Source organism: Neovison vison, chromosome 2 (assembly GCF_020171115.1).
Source record: "Neovison vison isolate M4711 chromosome 2, ASM_NN_V1, whole genome shotgun sequence".
Classification (NCBI taxonomy): Eukaryota; Metazoa; Chordata; class Mammalia; order Carnivora; family Mustelidae; genus Neogale; species Neogale vison.
Window position 1 is genome coordinate 198,052,560 of NC_058092.1, and position 23,533 is coordinate 198,076,092.

A 23,533-nucleotide genomic window follows, 5' to 3' on the forward strand; every position below is an offset into this window, starting at 1 on the left:
TCCCCCACCAGCATGGTCGCAGGGCTATCCACCTTTACCATCATGGGTCCACAGGCCTCCCAGGCCTGGGACTGAGCCCACATCTCCCCCTGTCCTTACAGTCCTCAAGGCCTCATGCTGGTGCTCCTTGCCCCAGCGGGTGGAAATTAGCCTCCTGGCTCAGGGGCACCCAGGATAGCCAATGACCTCACCCCGGATCTATGCACCACCTGGCCTTGGCCAGCCCAGGGCTTATATTGCAGCACAGAGGCCTTAAGCTAGACAGCAGGAAGAATGTCCCCACCGCATGGAAAGGGTATATTGGGAGGTAATGGAACCAATGACTACGGGGGATCTTTATAAATAGAACCCCCAACTCCAGCAGGGCATCGGGGGCCAGGGATAATGGCCTCTCGGCTTCTTTCAGAGGCTTCTTTCATCAAAGCAATGGAACAAGCTGGGCTGGGCGCTTGGTCCTCCCCAGGGTTCAGAATCTCTCCACAAACTCCTCTGCAGGGCCACTGATGCCCTGGGCTGGGGCATCCCCGGCTCAGACCCAGGACACTCCCACGAGGGCTGTGGTGTTTCCTGCTGGGGCTCTCAAGGCCCTTCTGCAGCAGAACTTCTCCCTCCGTGGGAGTAGGACGCAAGGCCCATGGATGCTCTGGCATCCTGGCCTGAACCTTTGGAACAGGCCAGTGGCAGCAAAGGGTGGTAGGGGGGTGGGGGTAATGAAGGGAGGGCCTGCTCACTCTCAGCAGGGCCAACACCCCTGGGCACCTGAGGCGGGGTGGGGATGGGGCTCTGGGATTACCATCTCACCTCAGTGCCAGCCAAGCTGAGGCTCAGATTTGCTCAGGAGCTCTGGTGACCTCAATAACCCCTAACTCCCTGGCTTGCCCTCCACCCTTGGGCTGGGGATTAGCAGAAGAGGACTGAATGGGGCCTGTCCCTTGTCAGCTGGAGATTCAGGCTGCCACTCCTCCTGTAAGAAGGCTGCCCCCCTCAGGCTGAGTGGTAGCTCCGGTCTCCACCCTACTCTGCCCCTGCCCCGCCCACCCGCCAGAATCAGCCCAGGGCTGATAACAGCCCCCCACGGCCTCCTTTCAGTGGGTCTCCGAGAGGACCCACAGAGAAGTGGGCTCAGGAGGGAAAGTGGGAGGGTGGAGGGGAAATGCCTTTATTTATCCGGGACAGGTGCGGCTGGGCCTGCAACATGAGCTCCCCTCCCACCGCCCCCCTCCCAGCCCTAGCCAGTTCTCCAGGAAGTGGGGGAGGGATGGGAGCAGCCACGGAGGAGTGCTCCAAAGGCCGGGCCTGCCCCTGTCCAAGCTACATCAAGAGGCTGGGGCCCTGGTCTGGGGCCTTGTCCTTGGTGCACACTGCAGCCCTTGACTTTGGGAAGAAGCGTGTGCTTTTGTCTGGCTCTGTTGCTCACAGTTGTGCTGCCTTTGGAGCCAAGTTGTCGGTTCTGCTCAGCCTGGTTGTCTCATCTGTGAAATGGAAGTGTGCATGTCTGAGTGCTTTCTAACAAGCACCGGGAAAGTGCTGTGCACCCGTTGTTCTGCTGAGGTGGTGGTGAGGATGGGGGAGCGGTGGGGCCCGAGCCCGGCCCCCGGGGTGCGGTGGGGTAGGCATGCGGGATGCCCCTCTCTCTGCTCCAAGGCCTCTGTCCCTTAAGGCCTTATTCATCTGGCCTTGTAGGCTTTCCTGGGGCACCAGCCCAGAAGCTTTTGCTTCTTTGCTGGTTTTTTTTTTTTTTTTTTGTTCTAGTATTTGTCAGATCTCCTAGTTACGATGGGGACGCAGAGGACAGAGGGTTCCCTGGGAGGGGGAGGGGGACAGGCCGAGACTATTCTGGGTTAACTGTGCCGGCCATTCCCGGAATTTTGAGTCCTTAGTGCTGTTTCTTGGGCAGCGCCTAGCAGTGCTGACAGGCTGAGCTGTTTATAGCCACACTGAAGGTCAGGCAAGCCTCCGGAGGACTGCTGTGAAGCTGGCCGGGGCCTTCCCAGATGAGCAAGTGGGGAAGATAACCGGACAGAGGCCCCCAGCTGGGGAATGAGTTCTTGGAGGTTCCCAGGCCAGGCATTAGCCCTGCCTGCTTCCCTCCCAGATGCTCAGAGCTGTCCCTGACTCCATAGTTTACATCTGGGTTGACTCCCAGTGTTGTTCAGTCTGTGGGTTTGGGCCAACGTAGAATAACTTAGATCCACAATATCACATCATAGAAAATATTTTCACTGCCCTAAAAATCCTCTGGGCAAGGAGAGGCTCTTTGTGTATAGCCAAGACTCTGGCTTGTTTATCAGCCAGGGTGGAGCTGGGGAGTGGGGCCATGGGGAGACAGAAGGTTCCAGTGAAAGGATGAGAGATGGAGCAAGGCCCCAGGGGAGGCCAGATGGGCAGGGAAGCAGAGCATGGCGTGATGGTAATTTAATCACATCATGTTAAATGCACTTAGGGCTCCATGGGAAGTCTGCTGGGGTGGTCAGTCTGGGCAGTTTGGGAGGAGATGCTGGAAGATGCATAGTTCACCGCAACTACCATCTACCCTTGCCCCCCAAGCTCCTGCCACAGCTACGCTGGCAGCTCTAGAAGGGAAGGAAGGCAGGGACCTGTCTGGTTTGGAGCACCGAGAGTGAAGGCTGGGAACCTTTGCAGAGCCCAGCCACCCCCCTGCCACCAGGGAGCTGGGGAAATAGGAGCCTATGTGCACCTGAGCCCTGACCAGTGTCTTGCTTCCCTGGGACCCTGGTCAGGACTTCTGTCTCTTCCAGCTGATGCTCAGGCCCCTCTAGGGACCGAAGGCTGGCTTAGGACTGGTCAGTTGAGGCTGGCCCCTCACACTCCGCTTCCTTCCAGTCCCAGATCTTGTTTCCCAGTGGAGCCAGGGTACAGCTGCCCAGTCTCCTCCCCTATGGCGCCCTCCGTGCTCCGGGGGCAGTGTTGGGGGCCAGCCCCTGTCTCTCCTCCACCAGGAACTTCCCTGAGGCTTTCTCGGCTCTGCACCTCCTTATGGGATAACCTATTTAAACATGTAATCCTCCCAGCGATCGTGTGCGAAAGGCATTGCTGCTATCTTTACCCAGAGAGTGTGGAGGCTGCCCTGTACCCTCAGGTGTGGCACGGACCAAAGTCTGTGCTTTTTGCTTTATTGCCTCCCTACAAGTCACCCAACAGTCACAGAGGCCACGGCTGCTCCCTGCTAGTACCTGCTAGCCTGCTGTCTCTTCTCATGGACCTCAAACCACGGCCCAACAAGAAGGAAGGGCTCCCGTGAGCCTGATGGCAGTTTTGGCCCCCAGGGACCTCAGGAGCTTTTGAGAACAGGCCATGCTCCTGGAGCTCTGCCCACATCTGGGCTGTGAGTTGAGAGGTGGCTGGTGGTTGGAGAAGAATGAAAAGTGAAGTGGGAATGAACTGTTGTTATGAAGAGGTTTTCAAATGCTCAAAAGAGGATATAAAGACTTCAAAGAAAAAAATCCTCCAAGGATTTAGTGGCTTTGGGTCCTCTGTGGGACAAGGAACGCAGAGAGAGAAGCAGAGAGTCAGGCAAGAGACACATGGGTATACCACGCCTGCACGGCACTCTTCCCAAGTCCTGGGCTTTGGGCAGGGGTCCCCGGTTGGTCTCACCCTCCTGCAGGGCAGGCTGCTCCTGAGAAGAGGGTGGGATCTGATGGCCCTTGGACAAAGCAGGGGGTGACCTCCTGAGGGTCCCTGCCTCCTCTTAGGAGACTTGGACAGAGCCAAAGAGCACCCTTCCAGAAGAGAATTACAGTACCCTCCACCCACCCCCAGTCTCAGAGGTCATGGGCTCTGCTCAGGGCAGCTGAAAGCCAGGCCAGCTGAGCCCTGATGAGCAGACACAGGTGTGGGAAGAGAGGTGCCAGGCAGGCAGGAGCTAGCTTGGCACTCTCCTAGAGGAGCTCGGTTGCTAACCAGGCCCTGGAGAGGCTGGGCATTTTCCAGGGAACCAGGATCACCCAATCTATACTGGGAATGAGGTGGAGCCAGGCAAGGGGGAGGCATGAGACCCCGTGGAAAGATACGGTATTAGCCCACGCTTAAGGAAGACAGATGTCCCCAGGGCAGCTCCAAAGAGAGGGCATTCCCAATAGTCCTACACCTTGCCCTAGCTGATCTGGCCCCAGCAGCTCTTGGATGTCATTCTGGTGTCCTTGCTCACACTGACATCCATGATCTTCTGGACACAGCTCCAGTCCTGGCTGGCAGGCCTCACCTCTGCAGGCAGAAGGCCTGCCCTTCTATCTGGGGTCTGTGGTGGCCATACCTAGAAGCTCATTATGCTGTCTGCAGATGGTAAGAAGCATCTGGGAGAGTCCTGGTATGGGGAAACCCTGGTGTGGGGTGTCCTACTGTGGGGGAGCCCTGTGGGCAGTTCACGAGGACCGCAGAGGCATTGCACAATTCACCCTGAATGGAAGCATATTGGTATCCGCTATTTTCTCTGAAAACCTTCCAAACTAAGACGGATTACCATACGGAGAGGCTAGACATGTGACACAGAAAGCTGAACCGTGTGAAGGTAGAAGCTCAGTGTTGGGTGTGGGGATGCTCCCTGTAGAGTTCTGTCTGCTTTCTCTGTTTGAAGATACATATCAGAAAATGCTGGGGATAGCATAGGCCTGAACGCGAAACCAAGAGGAGTAGGGAAAGCCGATTTTCTGCAGACAGGCCCAGCTCGCAGCTCAGCTTGCCCTCAGGAGTCCCCTCTTGGCCCAAAAAGTGCTTTGTTTTTCTCTGGGTTTTTTGTTTTGTTGTGTTTTTGTTGTTGTTGTTTTTGTTTTTACCCTTTGTTTAACCCTTAAAATAAAAGGAAACAACACTCCTGTCATTAGTAGAGGCTCCCCAAGGCCATGAATTTGGGGATAAGGGATGTGCATTTTGAGAAGGCCCAAGTAATTTTTTTTTAAGATTTTATTTATTTATTAGAGAGAGAGTGTGTGTGCTCATGAGTAGGGGGAGGGGCAGAAGGAGAGTGCAGAGCCCAACATGGAGCTCGATCCCAGAACCCTAAGATCATGACCTGAGCCGAAGGCAGATGCTCAACCGACTGAGCCACCCAGGCACCCCAGCCCAAGCAATTCTGAGATACCCCTGTCGGAGCCAGGAAAGTGGGCTGGACTTTGGTTTCCTGGAAGTCTATGGGGTGTTCTCTCTACTGTCCCTGCCAGGTCTCTGTGGATTCATGGGTGAGGGGAGGCTACTCGGCGTTGGTGAAGCTAGCACAGTCCCCAGGGCTAACCGGGCACTTCCTCCTCAAGGACTCGTCTGCTCTTGCTGCTGTCCCTGGGTTTGCACAGGCAGTTTGCGGCCTGGCCTGTAGAGCCCACAAGGGACTAGAGCCTGTGACCACAGGTGGCCCTGGTTTGGTGGAAGATTCCTCATGAGGGGTGTGGCAGGAGGCTTCCGTCCATGTCTGGGAGCCCAGGTCCTGGCAACCAGGATAGGGGACTTTCCCTAGGTCCTCTTTGGACGCCTTCTAGGATGGTCCCCCAGGCCAGGGCCAGAAAACGGCTTCTGCCAGCATTAGAAGCCAGCCTTGTCCCTGGGTTGTAGACAGGAAGGTGACTGAGATGTGCCCATAGAAGCCAGGAAAGCTGGCTGGTGGGCATGTTGGGGAACAAAAGCCAAGGGACATCCTCTAGTTACAGCTTGGTGGGGGCTGGCTCCCAGAGCCTCCTCTTTCCTGTGATGTCACTGGGGCGAGCCCTGTACATCATTCTACATGATGTCACAGGGGGCCTTCCACATGATGTCATGGGGGTCAAGTCATTCTTTGTGTTATCTGTAAGGGGTAGGGTATGGTATTTTGTGTTGTGACATGGGGGTGTAAAGCCAGTCTCGGTGACATTCCATGAGGCATCTTTGGAACTGGAGCTTCCTCACATCCCATGTGATGTCCCGAGGGGCCAGCCATCAAGTTATCATAGGTGATATCATCTAGGCCCTCCAGAATTTTGCATTTCAAGTGACATCTCTGGGCTGGTGGGGGGCATGCTGTTATGGAGGAACAGGCCTGCGGAATTTGGCGTTGTGCATGATGTCACTGAGAGTGGGTCTGAGCCATCCTGACATTGCATGTAATGTCCCTGGGAGTGTGGCCTTGACATGACAGGAGATATTCTTGGCATGCGGTGTCTATAGCAATCCTGTGTGATCACCCTGGGGATAGGGGGCCCCAGACTAACATTCTTGATGTTGTTAGTGTGTAGGATTTGGGATCTGGCCCCCACACCTGCATCTCCTCTTCTGGAAGTCTGAAGCCAGCCACATAGTGCTGAGCCTTGCCCCATGCCCCAGCAGATCTTGCTTCCACAGCTCTTTGCCTCCCTGCCATGATAGCCCTAGGCACTTGCCCTGGGGTGCTCCCCTGAGGGCTCCTCTGTTCTGGCTACTAGCCTGGCAGAGTCTCTGTGGTGGTGCTGAGTCTTAACTCGTGCATATACCCTCCCTCCTGGAGCCCAGAAAGTGCTCCATGGGTTTTGGGGGTGCAGCCATTATAGTAGGCTAATTGGTGTAACAGAGAGCCCCCAAGTCTCAATGGCCTAGCATAGCAGAAGCTTACTTCTCTCTCGTGCAACATCAGATGCAGTATTTCTTAATCCTCTCTCCTCCAAGCAGTGAGTCAAGGATTCAGGTCCTTCCTTTGGTGGCTCGGCTGTCCTCTTCTGGGTCCTCTGCATCTAGTCGGCTAAGAAGCAGAGAGAGTGCAGGATGACAAGGATGGTGGCTAGGGGCAGGGCTGGAAGTGGCGGGTATTGCTTCCATCCACATTCCCCAAGCCAGGGCTGGGCTCTGGGTCACATTCAGATACAGAATGCTAGGCAGAGGGGTGATGGTGTGCCAGGAGGAGGCATCGGGCTTGGGGAGCAGCGGGTGCTGGTCACAGTGAATGAAAGTGGAAATGGCAGGCCTCTACTGGATGATCCCTGGTGACTCTTCCTCGAGAACGGCCCATCCCTGGGTCTACCCTTTGTATGCTCACTTCCCCCCCCCCATCTGTCATTCTCTCAGATCACACCGGGGAGCAAGGCCGCCCAGTCCCAGCTCAGCCAGGGTGACCTCGTGGTGGCCATCGACGGAGTCAACACAGACACCATGACCCACCTGGAAGCTCAGAACAAGATCAAGTCTGCTAGCTACAACCTGAGTCTCACGCTGCAGAAGTAGGTGGGAGCTCTCCAGAGCAGGGGGTAGAGGGATGTGGGCATCAAGGGCCCAAGAGAAGGGGTCCGGCAGCAATCACGTGGGCCCAGCCTGTGCCACAGGATCACACAGGAAAGTAAGGAGGGCCTCTGGACCAGGAGGAGGACAGGGCCAAGCCATCAAACACCTGACACGTCTGTGCCTCACTTTATGGATAAGCCTTGGGGGGTCGGGGCGGTCATAGTGCTGCCAGTCAGTGCGGGGGGAGTTGGGCCTGAAAGCCCTGCCTCCTCTTTGCTCCAGATAACCTCCCAAGGACCTAACAGAAGCCCATGGGAGCAAAGTGTCCAAGGGTCATGACTTCCTCATTCTGGTCAGGCCCAGTGCCTTCCTGGAGTCACCCAGTCCATGGGGAGGACAGTGGACCTGAAGCTGTGACCCAATGACTCGGGTCTCTGATGCTCTCTATCTCCAGCCCTGCCCTGGCAGGAGCTCCTGGTCTTAGTGGCAACGGTCTTCACTTGGACGCCTTTCTGGTTTCTTCCAGGTCAAAGCGCCCCGTCCCCATCTCCACAACAGCACCCCCGGTCCAGTCCCCTCTGCCAGTGATCCCCCACCAGAAGGTAGGTGCTGACTCCACTCTCAGCGGTGGTTCCTGTGGGGTGGCCCCTGGTCTGCCTGCCTGGCCCTTGGTGGGCCCAAACCGGACAGAGTAGTAAGATTAGCCGTCTCCTTGCCCCAGCTATGGCTGAGCATGAGGGAGTGGGGGCAGGCCCCCAAGAAGAGGCGTTCCAGCCCCCATGCAGTACCAAGTGTGGGGTGTCTGCCTGGGTGCTGGTCCTGGGACCTCATGGCTGGTGCTGGGAAACCAGCCTAGGCCATGGTGTTTTTAGGAGAGGGATCTTCCTCCCAGCTAGGTGGGGACAAGGATCCTGAGGGTGCTGGGAAGGGGGGTCACTGGGGCATGAAAGCCAGAGACCCTGGTTCGAGCAGCCAGCCCAGGCATGGAGGGAGGGGGCCTGCTGGTCCTCAGAGTTTATCTCTGACATAGGGTCTCTCCTACCGTTTTCCACTGCCCCTCGGACTGGATGTCCCAACAGCCCCCTCAGAGGTGCTGATGGTAGTCAGGCACAAGCACAAGGCAGGCATACCTCACCACATTGCCTACCACCCCCTCAGTGCTCCCTTGAAGCAGTTCAACCCTGTGTGCCAAAAGGACTTGACCTGAAGCATGGAAGGCCCTCCCCACCCCTCCTGCAGGGCCCACTCCCTGCCTCCTGCATGACCTCATTCTGATACAAAGAGGCTGACAGGGGCTTGGGGTGGGTGACAGATGGGGAAAGGGAGCAGAGGGCTGCTTGGGAGAAGCTGCACAGGCAGACTGTGGGAACAAGTTGTCAGCCCCGCAGGGTCCCCGTTTTCCCTCTTGCATTTCTACTTTGCCTGACCACTGCCAGCTCAGGGTGGGGGGCCTCTGGCTGGCCATGTGGAGGCATCTCAGTATGGGGTTGGTAGAGCAGGAGGCCAGGCTGTGCCAACTAGGGGCTTCCACTCAGGGCAACGGAAAGCAGAGAGAGGATGGAGGGGGCTCTCCCCAACTCCCTGAGGCCCACGTCCCCTTTCCCGCAGCCCTGCAGGTGGGCTGGCTTGGCTTGGCTTTTTGTGTGGGGCTGGCACTTTGGTCAGGGGGATGTGGGCCTCGGGGCCAGGGATGGGCGCCTCCCTCCCTCTCCTCGACAAAACCCTTCTCTTGCAGGTGTCCGTTGTGTCCCCTCCCGAGCTCTGCGTGGTCGAATCGGGGGGCAGGCTGCTGGGCGCTCACACTAACACCTGTGTTTCAGGTCCTTGCAGAAGCGCTGGGACCCGTATGGCCTCTAACCGCTCTCTTCTCTCTCCCCTGCATGGCGCTGCTCTGGGCCAGGACCCCGCTCGGGACATGAACGGCAGCCCGGCGGCCCTCAGCCCCAACCCTGAGGCAAGGGCGAGTCTGGGCACCCCGGGCACCCCGGAGCTCAGGCACACCTTTAGCTCCTTCTCCCAGACCTCCGTCTTCTCCTCACACACCGAGGCCTCTGAGCCCGGCCCTCCGCGGGGCAGCCCAGGGGCCAAGACCAGCCTGGAGGGAGCCCTGGACTCATTCAGCCCGAAAGCCCCGCAGGGCTCGAGCCAGCCAAGGCAGTATAACAACCCCATTGGCCTGTACTCAGCAGAGACCCTGAGGGAGATGGCTCAGATGTATCAGATGAGCCTCCGAGGGAAGGCCTCAGGTGCTGGACTCCCAGGAGGGTAGGTAACAGGTGCGCCGCTCTCTGCTGGTGGTCTGGGGCCACCGGGGTCCTCAGTGCTCACGGAGGCTCTGCCAGACAGTCAGAGCTAGGAGTTGACCTCAGTCGGCCCACGCAGTGGCACAAGCCTGGAGCCGTACAAGTAACGACCTGGCCGGTATTTTTGTCAGGAGCTAGACGTGTCATTATTTTCCATAAGCTGGGGTGACGTGTTGGATCCTGCAGAGGGGGAAACTGAGGCTCAGAGGTTTAGTCGAGGTCCAGCCGTCCCACTGCTAATTGGCTAAGTGAGGTCTGAATGCAAGAGATACTGACTCCCAAAACGTCCACACCAGCACCCCCTTGCCACACAATGCCCCCCCGCCCCCACGATGAAGCCTGCTGCCTCAAGGAACCCTGGGACAAAGGTCCCTCCCCTGGAGGAGCCCTGAGGCAGGAGCAGGGAAGCAATAGAAAGGTAGGAGGGTAAGTTCTCTGGGGGCTGGGAGTGATCTGGGAAGGCTGCCTGTAGGTGGGAGCGACTGAGCTGGGTGCAGAAAGATTCAGGAATGGGGTGAGTGTCATGGGCTTGTAGAACTGAGCCTAGATAGAATGAGGCAAGGGAGAACCGAGGACAAAGAGAGTGTGTAGGAGAACGGTAGCCTGCCCCCCACAACCTGCTGAGCACCAGCTGGTGGGACTCTGTGAGCACAGGAGCTAAAAGAACCTGCAACCAGGGTGCGCATCGTGGAGGGGTTGAGGGGAGGGAGTCCCCAAGCCAAGCACGTGCTAGCTTCTAAGCCCTTCCTGCTTGTATCTTATTCTAACTTCTCGGCTACAACCGGTATAATTATCTTCATGTGCTCTAGAGGTGGAGCAGGCTGAGTCAAGGCCATTATGGCCCAGTGATTAGGGGTTCAGGTCTCCTCCTCTGTACCTGGGTGTGAGACTGTCCATATCTCAGGATTGCCGGCAGGATGGAAAGAGGACACACGTTGCACAGCCCTGAACTCCGTGCCGGCACACTTGCCTTGTGCTACCTAAAGTCACACGGTAGATGCTCCCAGGAGTTAGAATCAGAATCTGGGTCAGTCTGGCCCCGCCCATGCCCTTCCTTTGCCCTTGCCACAGAAGGTACCTGTGCCCCACTGGTTCACTGCTCCCTTGCCGATCCCCAGCTTCCCCATATCCCTCAGCCTTTTCTGGGATCCTGGCTGAAGCTGGCCTTGAGCACTCCACAGCCTGAGCACCTGGACCCCAGCCTCCTCAGACCAAGGCGTCAGAACCATAAACCCTGGGCTTTTTCCAGCAAGGAGCTTCTGCCAAAAAACCCAAGGAGTGACAGAACAGAAATGGCCTCCTTCCACCTTGGATGGGCTGGTAGCTCTTTCTGATGCTCTCTGGAACTGGCCCCTGGCAAGGAAATCAGTCTCTGAGAGACAGGGACCTCCATGAAGCCCACCTACAGTGACAATAATATGTCCCATTGTGAGCCCTCAGTCTAGACTTGGGACCAACTCACAGTCCATGTGCTTTATTTAACTTCAGCTCTCAGCAACTTCAGAGGTGAGCATCATTTCCCCCATTTCCTAGCTGGGAAGTAGAAGCTCAGAGTGAGTGATTTGGTCAAGGTCACACACAGCTAATAAGCACAGTGGCACACAGGGCTGGTACCTGGGGCAGCCTGACTCCTCCCTATATGGTGATAGGGACCTCACAACCTGGCCAGGAAAGTCAAGGGCCAGCCCCACCCCAGCTTCCCATGACTCCAGGGGTGCCTTCCCTCTGGTGCAGGGGCTTCTTAGAAGCCGACAAGTGTTAATTTATTACTCGACACTCAGAGCAGCAGGGTCCAACAGCTTCTCTAAGGGTAAACAGGCTAGTGGAAGGAGTATATCTCCGTTCATCCACAGTAAAGGCTATGCTGCGGTCCCCGGGTGATGCTGGAAGCAGGGAGCCTCTGACCTGGGCTAGCCCAGGCAGCTTCTGATGGGTTGAGGCTGCCAGCTTTGCTAAGTGCCTGTGTGCAGGAAGGTGACAGGGCTGGTAATTGCTAATCCCATCCCATCCATTGCACACGTAAGTCATGACAAGGGCTTTACACTCCGGATTCTGTTTAGCGTGCACAGCCTGTCAGCGCAGTGGCCACCATCATCTTGATTTTGTGAATGAGGGACTGAGGCTGAGACTGGTGGGGAACTGCCCAGAGTCACAGTGCTAGGAAGATTCAGGGTAAGGATTTAAACTCTGTCCCACCTGGCTCCAAAAGGAAGTTCCTTGTCCTCCTCTCCAGGCAGCTTGCCATGTGAGTCTTCGACAGCTTGAATCCTCTTGGGAGGACTGGCGAGAACAAACAGGGTGCGAGATCCCCAGGCCAGAAACAGGGTGCGAGATCCCCAGGCCAGAGCATGGCAGCAGTCCCTCTCCATCCGCCATGAGCTGGCAGGGCAGGGCATTACCCCTCAGGGCATTCGGTGCAGGGGTCTCTGGGTGGATCTTGACTGATTCTCCCTGAGACCTGGTGCTGGCTCCTCTCTGAGCTGTCTGCTGCGGGCCACTCAGCCTCCAAGTTTTCAGGTGGGAGCTAGGCATGGAGCAGAAGTCAATGCCAAAGACGGTGCTGGGTGCTGGGACAGGGAAGGGCAGAGGCGGCATTCCCCCTCCCCACCCCACTGCCCTCTGTAGGGGACATTGGGTTGGTCAGAGCAAGAGCTGACCCTGCAGCTGTCAGCACTGGCCAGAAATGGAGAAGGGATGGAAGATCTTTCCTAATATAGCTCCACTTGGAGCTATTTGAGCCTAGAGGACAGAGGGAATTTTATCAGCTCCAAGACTGTAAGGCGTGCAGCTAGAGGGCCCCCTAGCTTTGGCCTGGCCAAGGGATGACCAGGGTCAGGCTAGATGGGGCCCAGGATCTCCCAGCCAGAGATCTCCCTGAGTGGTGCAGTCTGCGATGGGGGCAGGGATGCCACCAGCGCTCTTTTCCCTCAGGTTTTTGACAAGGCCATTGGTGTTGCCCCGGTCTGCCCTGCAAGGGATTTGCATTTAAGGAAACCTAATGCAGGCAATGCCTCCCCAAAGAGATGATGCTCCAGGAGGCTCGCTCTAGACAAAAGCGAGGGCAGGGTCCCTCTTAGGTCTGAGTTGGGTTGCCTTGGCTAGGGGCTTTCCTGCAATACCCCTTGGAACTTCTCCTAAGCCTCCGCCTTCCTCCTTCCTGCTTCACTGACCGTCCACAGGGCCTTTAGGGACAGTCACAGGGGTCTGCACCCCTGTGCCCCAGAAGTAGCAGCCAGGGCTGCCTGTGCCCACTCTGGGAGGGAGAGTACATCTGGGAGACCGTGGGTAACCCGACTGCAACCCCCCAGCACCACTGCCAATGACACAATTATACGTCCAGAATGGCTGACTAGCTAGGAGGCACCTACAGCCTGGGCTTGGCCCATAGCAGCCGCAGCTGGTCCTGTCTCCCTCTCCATCTTCCTGTCTTGGGGTCTCCAGCCAGGCAGTATGTGGCACCCATGAAGATGGACTAGAAAACCCTTACTCCTGGCAAAGCTTCAGGGACTGTGGACCTACTGAGAGGGTAGCACCACTGTCAGCACCTTTGACCCAAACTCAGAGGCCATGATCCTGACTTGGAGCCCTGCCCCTCTCCTCAGCACTCTTCTCCCCCCCGGCGCCTGTCAGAGCTGGAGCAGCCTCCATGAGGGCCAGTCTGAGGATGGTCCCAGCACTCAGAGCCCCTGGCAGGACCATACTCTGACAGCCCTGTCTTCTTTGCTCTTTCTCTCCTCCCCAGGTGGTAGCCAACTCTCCAGCCAAGTTAGTATCAAAGGAAAGCATGTGTGTGCGCTGGTGTGCATACCCCAGCATGCGTCCGAGTGTCTGTGGGTCTGGACAGCGTGCGCCTGCGTCAGCACGTGTACGTGCGTGTGCATGTGTGAGTGGGCGTGCATTCGCGTCCCGGAGCGAGCCTGCATGTGAGTGGATCTGCAAGTATGGAGGAAAGGCACGGGGGAGGGGTGCCAGGTCTCTGTCAGATGTGCTCTTTCCCTTCGCCCTTTCCTGTGGTGGCTGCTTCGGACCAGCAGGCCGGCTCTGGGGGGAGGGGAGGATGGTGGTGGAGTGTGTGCCGCGCTCCTGCTGGGTTCCACGTGAGCCTGAAGACATTTCTGTCCCGGGGGTGGCGGGACCGCTCCGAAGGGCTGCGCTAGATCTTCTGGGCCCGGGGAGTGCACTCATCTGTTGGAGGGGAGCGCCCCGATGGGCAGAGACTGCGGGCTGCACAGCCAGCTGGACTTGAGGGGTACTGAGCAGCCCGAGTCCTGCTCCAAGGAAGAAACACGTGCCCTGGATCATCTGGAGGAGCAGAGCCCTGGGCCACGGAGGGCATGGCCAGCAGGATGAGCCCCATCGTGGAAGAACCTTGCTCAGAACCCCTATGGGTGCCCCCGCGGGGCTGCTTTTTGCCTTTCGGTCATTCTGGACTCTGCTTGGGCTGCCGCTGCTTATCACGTGTGGCCCAGCTCCTGTCCCCGACCCCCAACTCTCTTTGTCTCTGCTTCCTTGCTGGTGAGGTGAGAGAGCTTCCAATGCCTGGCGCCCCCTGCTGACCCTGAGATGTAGCTCACTCAGGCTGAGCAGAGGCTTCCCAGGGTCTGGTATTGCCAGGGTGGGCGAGAGAAAATGGCCACGAAGGGCTCTGGGGAGGGTGCTAGGGTTTTCTCTACCAGACCCCACTGTCCATAGTTCAGGGGACTTGGGGGACCTATCTGGGATCAGGCCTTGGGAGGTCTCTCCACCACCAGCCCTCGCCTCGACTCCCTGTGTAACACCACCTGTTGCCTTTTCTCCTTCCGCCTCCCTTCCTCTTCCTCCTCTGCTCTCCCTACTGCCCTCCCCCAGCGCCGACTACCAGGAACGGTTCAACCCCAACGCCCTGAAGGACTCTGCCCTGTCCACCCACAAGCCCATTGAGGTGAAGGGGCTGGGCGGCAAGGCCACCATCATCCATGCGCAGTACAACACACCCATCAGCATGTATTCCCAGGACGCCATTATGGACGCCATTGCTGGGCAGGCCCAGGCCCAGGGCAGTGACTTCAGTGGGTAAGCGCCTCCCTTCCTCCGCTGTTGCTCATTGGTCATCGCCTCCACCACTGGCTGGGCCTCCTCACCAGTGGAGGCCAACAGCACCAGGCTGCTTGGTACCATCAGAGACTTTGGGTATCGAGACCAGCTTTCCTCCCTCATCTTGAGCCTCTAGGGCCATGGCTGTTGGAGGGGAACCTTTGCCAGGCCTTCCAGAACACCATATTCTCTCTTCAGAATCAGTCTCAGCTTTAGGAGAAGGGTGGAGAATCGACGAATATGGTGCTTGCTCCAAGCGCTTCTCACAGCTTCTGCATTTTCCCCCGGGCTCCGCAAGGGGGTCAGTTTAGAAAGAAACATCTGGAATCCTGGGTCACATCTGGATAAACCAGTCTTCTCATAGACTAAGCCATTCTTTGGGGGAAGTTTTTGCTTTCTTTCAATGATGAGAGCAATCAAACGGATGACCAGGTTTCTTGTTTGGGAAGGGGCCTCTGGACAAATCATCTGAGGTACTGGTTGTAGTCAGCCCACGGCAGAGCCTGGGAAGCACCCAGGACTCAGGGAAGCCCAATCTCAGGGCAATGAGATTTAAGGCATCCTTGGTTCTTAGAATTTGCCTGTTAGCAATGGTTGAGGAACTCGAGTGTTAACTACGGAAAGAGGTGGCTGGGAATTATTTGTGGGGGGAAAAAACGCTAATAGTGCAAACGGTAATAGGGACCTCACTCCCTCTTTCTCTGTCTCTCGTAGTCTCTCTGTATCTCTCTCCCTGTATGTGTCTCTCTATCTCTGTCTCTTTCTAACTCTATCTCTATCTTTCTGTCCTTCTTTCTCTCACACAAACACGCGTATTGTTTTCTACTTGAGAATATCATTGTTAACTTTCAGAATTGACTGGTAATCTCTTTGGGCAACATCTTATCCCCAAGTCAGGACCTTAAGCAACTCAAAGCAAAAAATCCTAAAACGATGGTTTTATTTTTTTTTTTCTGAAGCTAGGAAAAACAGATGTTTGTAAGAGAGATAAAAGGGTTCGAAAGTCCCAGATAACTCTGATAGTGCTTGGCCTTTGCAGAACTCAGCCCTGGTGGTCATGACGGTACCTGTAGTTACAAGGGGGAGGCTCCAGGGGACAAAGGATGGAACGGTGTGCGGACACCTCTCCTTTTCCACGGACAGTGCTTCCTTGGGCCACCAGGGGGCAGAATTTGCTTGCCCTGGAGCCCCGAGTCTCAAACCCACCAGGTTCTGAGCTGTAGCTCTTTGCAGAACTGTGGAGAGTGTTATTTCTTTAATCCCACCATTCAAAGCAGAAAATATGACCACGTAAGTCTCAAAACACAACCATTTGCTCATGTGTACCCAGAAAAACAAGGCTGCCTGACTAAGCCAAAAAGCTAACAGGGATTTCCTGTTAACATCTGTTTGCCTGTGTGTCCTTGGTGTGCCCTTAAGAGTGGTAAGGTTGCCAGAGGGAAGTTCAGTGGAAAATAATGGAAGAACTGCTCTTCACTAACTTTATATATTCTTTGTCTTTGCAAAAAGACTACTATCATTTGGTTTCACCACTATTTCTTTCTTTCTTTTTTTTTTTTAACATGACGCACCATTGATCTAACCTAGGCTTCTCAGAGTGCCTCTCCCACCTTCCTCCTGTCCCCTACCCTCCCCTCGCCCTCCCTTCTCTGTGTGCCTGGGAAGCAACCTGCTTTCCCCTTCCTTCTAACTTCGCCCTGCTGGGCTGATGCGTCGGTGGTACCAGGGGGTAGGAGCCGCTCTGTGCCGTAAGGTGCTCCGTTTCTGCTGTTAATGCCCATGATTCCTTCCTCACTGACAGTTTTCTTTTTGTCTCTTTCTCTTCCTCCTTTATCCACCCCACTCCCCTAACTCATTTCTGACCCTAACCCCACTCCCTTGTGTGTGCGCGGCCCCTCTGCCATCCGCTGATGGACACGCACTCACTGCTGGGCTTTCTTCTGCTTGGCAGGGCGTCGCCGCTGGCGTAAGTAGACTCCACACTGTCTGTTCTGCGTCGTGGTCGTCTGTCTGGTCGAGGGATGGTGTGTGGGTTTGGTGGGATATGTCTGAGGACAGCGGTTCTGTCCATGTTCCTCCTCACACCCACCTCACAGCCAAACGACATGCTCAGGAGACTATACAGGCAAGTGCTTTTGGGCTTTGCCTCCAATAACGTCACTATGAACATGGAAATCAGAGCAATGACATCACACTGCCTCTCCTGCACCCAAGGCTGGGAGTGGATCTCTGGGCTATGATTTGCGGCAGCTCCTGTCTGCTCTGGGACAGCAGAGACCTGAATGTCAGAATCTACGTGGGGCCATTATTCAGGGAAAGGATGATTGAGGGGGCCTCTTGGAGGCCATTCCCTAGGATCCTCATGGATCTGAAGGAGCCAGCACCTGCCAGTATCATCCATGGGAGGCCAAAGATGAGTCAGATTTGAGGGCAGTGGACAGTGGGTAAGTGTCTGTGACCTTGATGTTGTGGTAACTGTGACATGTATTTGGTGGCAAGAAGACCATTACTGCGAGTGGCTCCAGAGTCGCCTCAGACCCAGGGTCCCAGGACTATAGGGCCTGTTCCATCCTTTCTCTGTACATATTCTCCTGGAGTCCTGGAGTCTCAAAAGGAACAGGAATTCCCTCATCTGACTCCCAGGGGCTGTCGTGGCAACAACACAAATCCCTGGTCTTTGCACAGCACTGTGGAAAGTGGTGCTAGCAATGTGAATCCCAAGGGACTCACCCCTGGGAACTTTCTGAGCCCCTGGAGCTGTGGAAGGAACAGGGGAGTGTCTCAAGGGCACATTCCAGGAAAATGGTAGCAAACACCTTCCATCTCCTTTCTGGACCGAACAGCTGTGTGTAGGCAGATTCAAGGTCAAGGCCTGGCCTTGGGTCTATACCTTCCCTCTTCCATGGCGCAATCCACACTTCCTCCTTCCCTTCTAGCAGACCGGGGAGTCCTGCTTCTTCTTTCCTACTGTACCTCTCACTCAAAGACAGCAGACCTGCCTCTGCTCCTCCCTATGCCAGAAATGGCCTCTTGCATGAGACCCACTGTCTCCTCTGCTTTCTGGGCAGCCCCAACCTCCCTGCTGCTGGACCCTGGAAGGATCTGCTGGTCTTCCCCACCTGATCTGAGGTGGACAGTAGCTGGAGCTCCTGGGGGGAAGGGCATACCCTTCAGGGAAGTAGGGGCAGCTCCATGCAGTCTTGGTCACCTTTTGTCACCTTTCTCCACCTCTGCTCTTAGAACCCACTCTGAGCCTGACACTGAGAACCAATCTTGAGGGACTCCCAGTCTTGGGAAAGTAGGCCAGTGCTTCCTTCCAGCTCCTTGCAGAGAGGCTAGAAGATGTGGGCACTGGGGAGGTCCCTCTCCCAGCCAGCTGGCCCTTTGGAGGGCAGGTAGAGGTGGCCATAGCAGCAGGCAAGTGGAGACTTCACAGACTGAGTCCCTGGGCTGGACCATGTCTCCAGGTGTGGAGCATCTGGGGTGAGCAAGGCCCCAGTGGGCAGAAGTTGCCTCTCTCAGCCATTTTTGCTGAAGATAATTTGATGGAAAAGATTGTGGGGTGGGACGCAGGAAGCCTGGGCTCTGACCCAACAGGGACCCTACATGCTGTCAGCTGGAGCTAGCCTCTCTGGACCTCAGTTTCAGCATCTCTAAGAAGAGAGGGCTGGGCCGCTGGTCCATAGGCTGGGGAGTCAGGCCGTCACTGCTGTGAACTTGACTCAAGTCCACCCTAATTCCTTGGAGTGTGGGTTGGACAGTCAGGATCCTCCAGCTCTCGCTGGCCAGGGTAAGTGGGCACCTGTAAGATGCCCTGCAGTCTGATTCAGGTTGGGAGATCCTGGACTCAAGAGATTCTGGGGTCCCTTCTGGCTCTGATCTGGGATTCATTCATTTAAGTAAGTTTTGAGCACCTGCCATGTGCCTAAAGGAGTCTAAGGAAAGGTCACCAGTTCCTCCTCTGAAGGCCGTGTTGCTCTGGAGCAGAGGACTAATGACCTTCCCTGCAGCTCTTCCCCCAGCTCCCCCAGGCCAGAACCCCGCTCCCCATCTGCAGGCAACGCCAGCCCATCAGACTTGTTGCCTTGTTTCTCACGCCATCTCCCCACCACGCCTGCCCGTGTTTGCTGAACAGGAGGCCCCCACTCCTCTTCTGGGTCAGGCCTGGCACTGGTGGCTCCCTGTTTGGATCCAACAGTGTGCAAGGGACAAAGGACTGACCCTGAAGAAGCCTCTGAGTCCCCCCAAAAGGCCCGTTGTCACCCAGCCCCAAACTCAGGAATTGTTCAGAGAGGTTGAAATTATTTCAAGAGACCTATTCTGCCTCTTCTTCCCTTAAAAGAGATACAGCCCTCCCCACTGGGGTAGGGGGCAGTAACTATGGGAGTGGGTTTTCAGGTCTGTGTGTGGAGTCAGCTCAGGGTGGGGTGTGGGCGTGGCTGAAGGGATCCGTGAGGAATTGCTGTGGCCTCTCTGAGCACTGAGGACCCAGGCCAAGCCCTTGTCACAGGCTTTCGGATGGCAGTGGGTGGAGGGCACAGCGGGTTGAGAAAAGCAGGGGCCCCCGACTGGTGTGTAGGGTGTAAGGGTGCAAGTGGATGAGCCGCGGCGGGCAGTGCAGGAGGACAGGAGCAGGCCTCCGGCTTTGCCCTCACTCACGCTTCTCTCTGACCTGCAGGAGCCTTCCTATTAAAGACCTTGCCGTGGACAGTGCCTCCCCTGTGTACCAGGCCGTGATTAAGAACCAGAACAAGCCGGAAGACGAGGCTGACGACTGGGCCCGACGCTCCTCCAACCTGCAGTCTCGCTCCTTCCGTATCTTGGCCCAGATGACTGGGACAGAATACAGTAAGTGGGGCTGGGGGTGGGGAAGGGGGCGCGGGCAGGGGAGATGCAGAGGGGCCCACAACAGCCATGCTGTCAAACTCCTGCCCTTGAAGGTGAGCTGGTCTTGTCAGATAATTAGTGGCCTGCTGACCGCTCTGGGCCCCTTGGGGCAGGCTGCTGAATGACATGGGCCCTCTGCCCATGTCTCTAACTGCAGTGGGGGCAGCCACATGCCATGTGACGACCCAGAGCTGGGATAAGAGGACCTCAAAAGCCATACCTTGGACTACTCCCTCCCAATGGCAACATTTCCTCTGGTCTCCCCCTGCCCTCTGCCAGCAAACAGTCTTCCCCTGCCACGGTTTACAGGCTGCAGGCAATCACTATTCAGTCTTCGGTGGGGACTCCTATGTTTCCTGCGATTTCTCCTAATCAACAATTTTCTACCCACAGTGCAAGACCCTGATGAAGAAGCTTTACGACGGTCAAGGTAAGTGCCCGGACTCAGGTTCTGTGGCCATGTCCCTCCTAACTCAACCCCTCCCCAGGCAGCTCCCAGGTCACATGACTCATGGAAGGAAACTCTCAAGTTTATGTATTTGGAAGCTCCTGGCCCCTGCAGGGCTCCAGCAGACCCTGGCTTGGGGCCTTCGTCCCAGGTCACTGAGCTGGGTGCCTGGAGCAGAGTCTAAATCCCCTGGGGCCAGGCTGCAGGAATAAGGATTCTGGGCTCTCCTGGCTCTGTCCCTGGGCAGGGGGCAGGGCTGCTTTGGCCTTTGCTGGGCTGTTGAGAATGAGGGCATCTCTCCCTGTGAGGGCACCGGGCCAGCAGCCTTGCCTGCGCGCTCAGCTCAGGGCCTGTCCCCAGTGAGTCTGGAGGCTGGGCACAGGGAAGCAGGCATATGGAGGGCTGTGCTGGGCACGGGTACCTTACCTTAGGATTCACCTGTCCATACCTACACTGAGGTATTAGTTCCATTGATTGCTCAAAGCACAGTGGCTGCTGCTAGGCTGTCTTGGGGTATGTTTCCCCTGAAGTGGTGGCAGGCCTGAGGCCATAGCCACTAACCTACCACCTGCATCCAGGTGCTCACGGGCCCGGGCATGAGGCGGGCACACTGCCCTGAACCCACTGGAACCTGCTAGGGTCTTCCGTGGTGAGGCCTGGGGCCCCGTATGATTGTGTTTGTACTTGTGGCAGCAAATGTGCGTGCTCTTCCTGGGAGAGTCTGCCTCGGGGGTGCATTCTGTGGCGGCCTCCCTGTAAGGTGCTGGGGCTCAGAGGGGCTCTGGTACGTGGGTCCAGGCTTTCTGTACTTGGCTAACCGGCATATAGTGATCCCAGGATTGCGTGGACAGTGGGGCTCTGGGGTCAGCTCAGAGTTGACGGGGCTTTTATTTTCTGACCTCTATTTGCCAGTCCAAACTGTTCTCACTTTTGGGCTGGGGCATCCAAGGGAAAGCATGGTCCTCCCAGGCCTGCTTAAAATGGCCTGTAGTTCCAGTCACAGTTGTTAACCCTTTAGTGCCCGCACGGTGTCTACATAAAGCCCGAATGGGAAGACACAAGATTTCGCTGAATAGATAGTACCTAGCTACTTGAAGTGTGACCAAGCTGTCAGCCGTCCCCACTCCCAGGCTCCATAGCACTCTGTTGTTTTTTTCCACCTCCTCTTTGAAGCCACCCATATGAATGCTTTTTTTTTTTTTTTAAGATTTATTTATTTATTTGACAGAGAGAGAGAGATTGATCACAAGTAGGCAGAGAGGCAGGCAGAGGGAGAGAGGAAGGGAAGCAGGCTCCCTGCTGAGCAGAGAGCCCGATGTGGGACTCGATCCCAGGACTCTGAGATCATGACCTGAGCCAAAGGCAGCGGCTTAACCCACTGAGCCACCCAGGCACCCCATATGAATGCTTTGATAAGGAGTGTAGTGTAGTTCCCCAACAGAGGGGCTTACTGCCCACCAACAGCACCCCCCCCAGCAAATAGCCTTCTATCAGGAAGCCTGCAGCGTGTTTTCTCTCCCTCGTGTGAGACAGAGCCCTGCCCCTGGAGTGAGTACTTCTGAGGACGTTTCATTCTCCTGACCGGGCACTCTGAGCTCATACCTCACTAACCAGGCACAGTCTAGAAGGCAGAACCTCCGTCTCTCATATTTCCCTGGGAATATGCAGGCTCTGCAACGTTCTTGAGTGAGAACACCAAAGCTCGAAAGAAGGGGTGTGTTCGGGCCTCACTGGTCATTTCCTCCTTTCAGAAGCATCTTCCAGGGCCTGTTCTGCCTAGGCCTGGAGATATGTGGGCAGATCAGTCCTTCCCCCTGGGGCCTAATCCCACAGGAGCCTGGCTCAGCCCCCAGAAGAAGGCTGCTGCACGTCTTAGAGACTCTTACCAGCTATTGCAGGGTTTTCTGTAGGGAAATCTGGAAAGAGAGCCCAAATAGAGGCTCCATCCTGATTCCCCCTCAGTTCTGGGCACACACACACATACCACCACCCCAACCCCCACCCCCAGAGAAAAAATAGCTTCCCCCACAGAGACCCACTGGGGTCTCTGGCTGTGAAACTTCAGGGACAGGACTTCTACCCAGGACTGGAGGGGCAGAAGCCTCCTGCTCCACTTTCTTTTCCTGACTTTAATCTCCAGGAAGGGGTCCTCAGAGCCTTCCACAAAATGTGCATTCTCCCCGTGGTCGGTGGAGGTGGGTGTGCGATCTCGTCTCACTGAATCATAAGCAGCCAGAGGCCCGGGGAGTAAGGCTTGTGCTGGGTGCAGTGCTCCCGTTCTGTTTGTGATTAAGGTCTGCGGAGGGACTGTGGTCCCTGATCATACCCTGGGGTCACCCGAGTGGCTGTCTGAGGAGCAGGAAGCACGCTTGTCCCCACCCTGGGTCTGGGTTGGTCAGGGATCTTGCTCCCCAGGGGGGCTGTGCCCCATTCCCATGTCAGAAGCTGCACTCCCCCACCCTGCTGACCCGTTCTGTCCACAGAGGGGGCCCACGTCCTTCTCTTCCTCCTAGTTCAGCAGCACTGACAGGAAGGGATCTCAGAAGGCTGTCTCCTCAGGGAGGTATCCCAGCACACCACTTCCAAATAGCAGACTCCAGCCGAACCTGAGTTTGCCGACCCTGGCACCTACCAGTTCCTCCCTCCTCCCCACTGTGGCCTCCCTGAGCAAGCACCCAGGGTCCTTTTCCCTCCCTCCCTGTGCACAGTCAGCTCTGTCCCAGCTCCTGTGGCTGACTCCCCTGGGGCCAGCCCAGCTCAGAGCCCTCCCCCATAGGGAAACTTCACACAGATGGCAAAAGTCACCTGCACTTTGTGGATTTTTTATTCTTGGTGGTCTGCCAGCCTAGCAAGTCTGAAAACCACACTGGAGAAACAAGCACCCTCCCTGGGTATCCCTGAGAAACCCCCATGGGTGTCCTAGGACTTCTCCTTTCTCTCCTTCCAGCTCTCCCCTCTCTCTGCTCCCTCTCTTCTTTCCTCTCCTGGATCCTCTCTTGGGCAGGCTGTGAATTTACCAACAACTGCAAGCAGAGCTTGCTAGAGTCTTCGACTCTCGGGGACTATCTCCGAGCCTGTCACTGAGCACTGATGACGATGGCTGTGAACCTGGCTGGACAGACTGGCCATGTCTCTGTCCTGGGTGGCCTCTATGGGATGGTCGATTGTTGCCACACATCCTGCTGCCAGCAGGGCCCCTGCTTCTGCTGTCTTCCTTCTTTCTCCCCAACCTCGGAGAGGTCCTAGTTAGCTCACAGCTCTGCTGCTGACTTTCCGCGTGGTTTTAGGCCATTCACGTGATGTCTCTGGGCCTTCGCTTCCTGTGGGTTATCAGGAAAGTTTGGTCTGGAACAGTGGTTTTCCAGTACGTTGGCAGTCGAACAGAATTTTCAGCAGAGACACAGCATGCAGCATGCATACACTCCACGTGTAGAGGGGGAGTCTGTAATGCAGACGGGGGTAGTATAAAATGTGTATGTGGGGATGCAGGACGGCTAGAGAAATGTAAGACCAGCACTGCCCCATCTCTGATTTTCAGAGACCTAACGCTGATCTTCCTGACCCTTGTACGCTGGCAATTCATTTATTAAACTACTTATTTTGAGATCATTGCAGATTGGCATGCAGTTGTAAGAAATAATATGGA

General features: G+C 56.2%; 1 protein-coding gene across 7 annotated transcripts in view; it reads left to right on the forward strand.

The window, feature by feature from the left end:
- Positions 1-23,533, forward strand: part of LDB3 (LIM domain binding 3) — a 60,856-nt gene that overhangs the window by 3,703 nt on the left and 33,620 nt on the right. For 6 of the 7 annotated variants that reach the window (XM_044239977.1, XM_044239978.1, XM_044239976.1 and 3 more), the window contains exons 3-7: positions 7,024-7,175; positions 7,703-7,778; positions 9,077-9,441; positions 19,231-19,400; positions 19,833-19,869. In XM_044239977.1, the coding sequence (XP_044095912.1) occupies positions 7,024-7,175; positions 7,703-7,778; positions 9,077-9,441; positions 19,231-19,400; positions 19,833-19,869 (800 nt within the window). Of the gene's footprint in view, positions 1-7,023; positions 7,176-7,702; positions 7,779-9,076; positions 9,442-13,221; positions 13,245-14,327; positions 14,532-19,230; positions 19,401-19,832; positions 19,870-23,533 lie in introns of all 7 variants that reach the window. The other variant, XM_044239982.1, reaches the window with a different exon arrangement.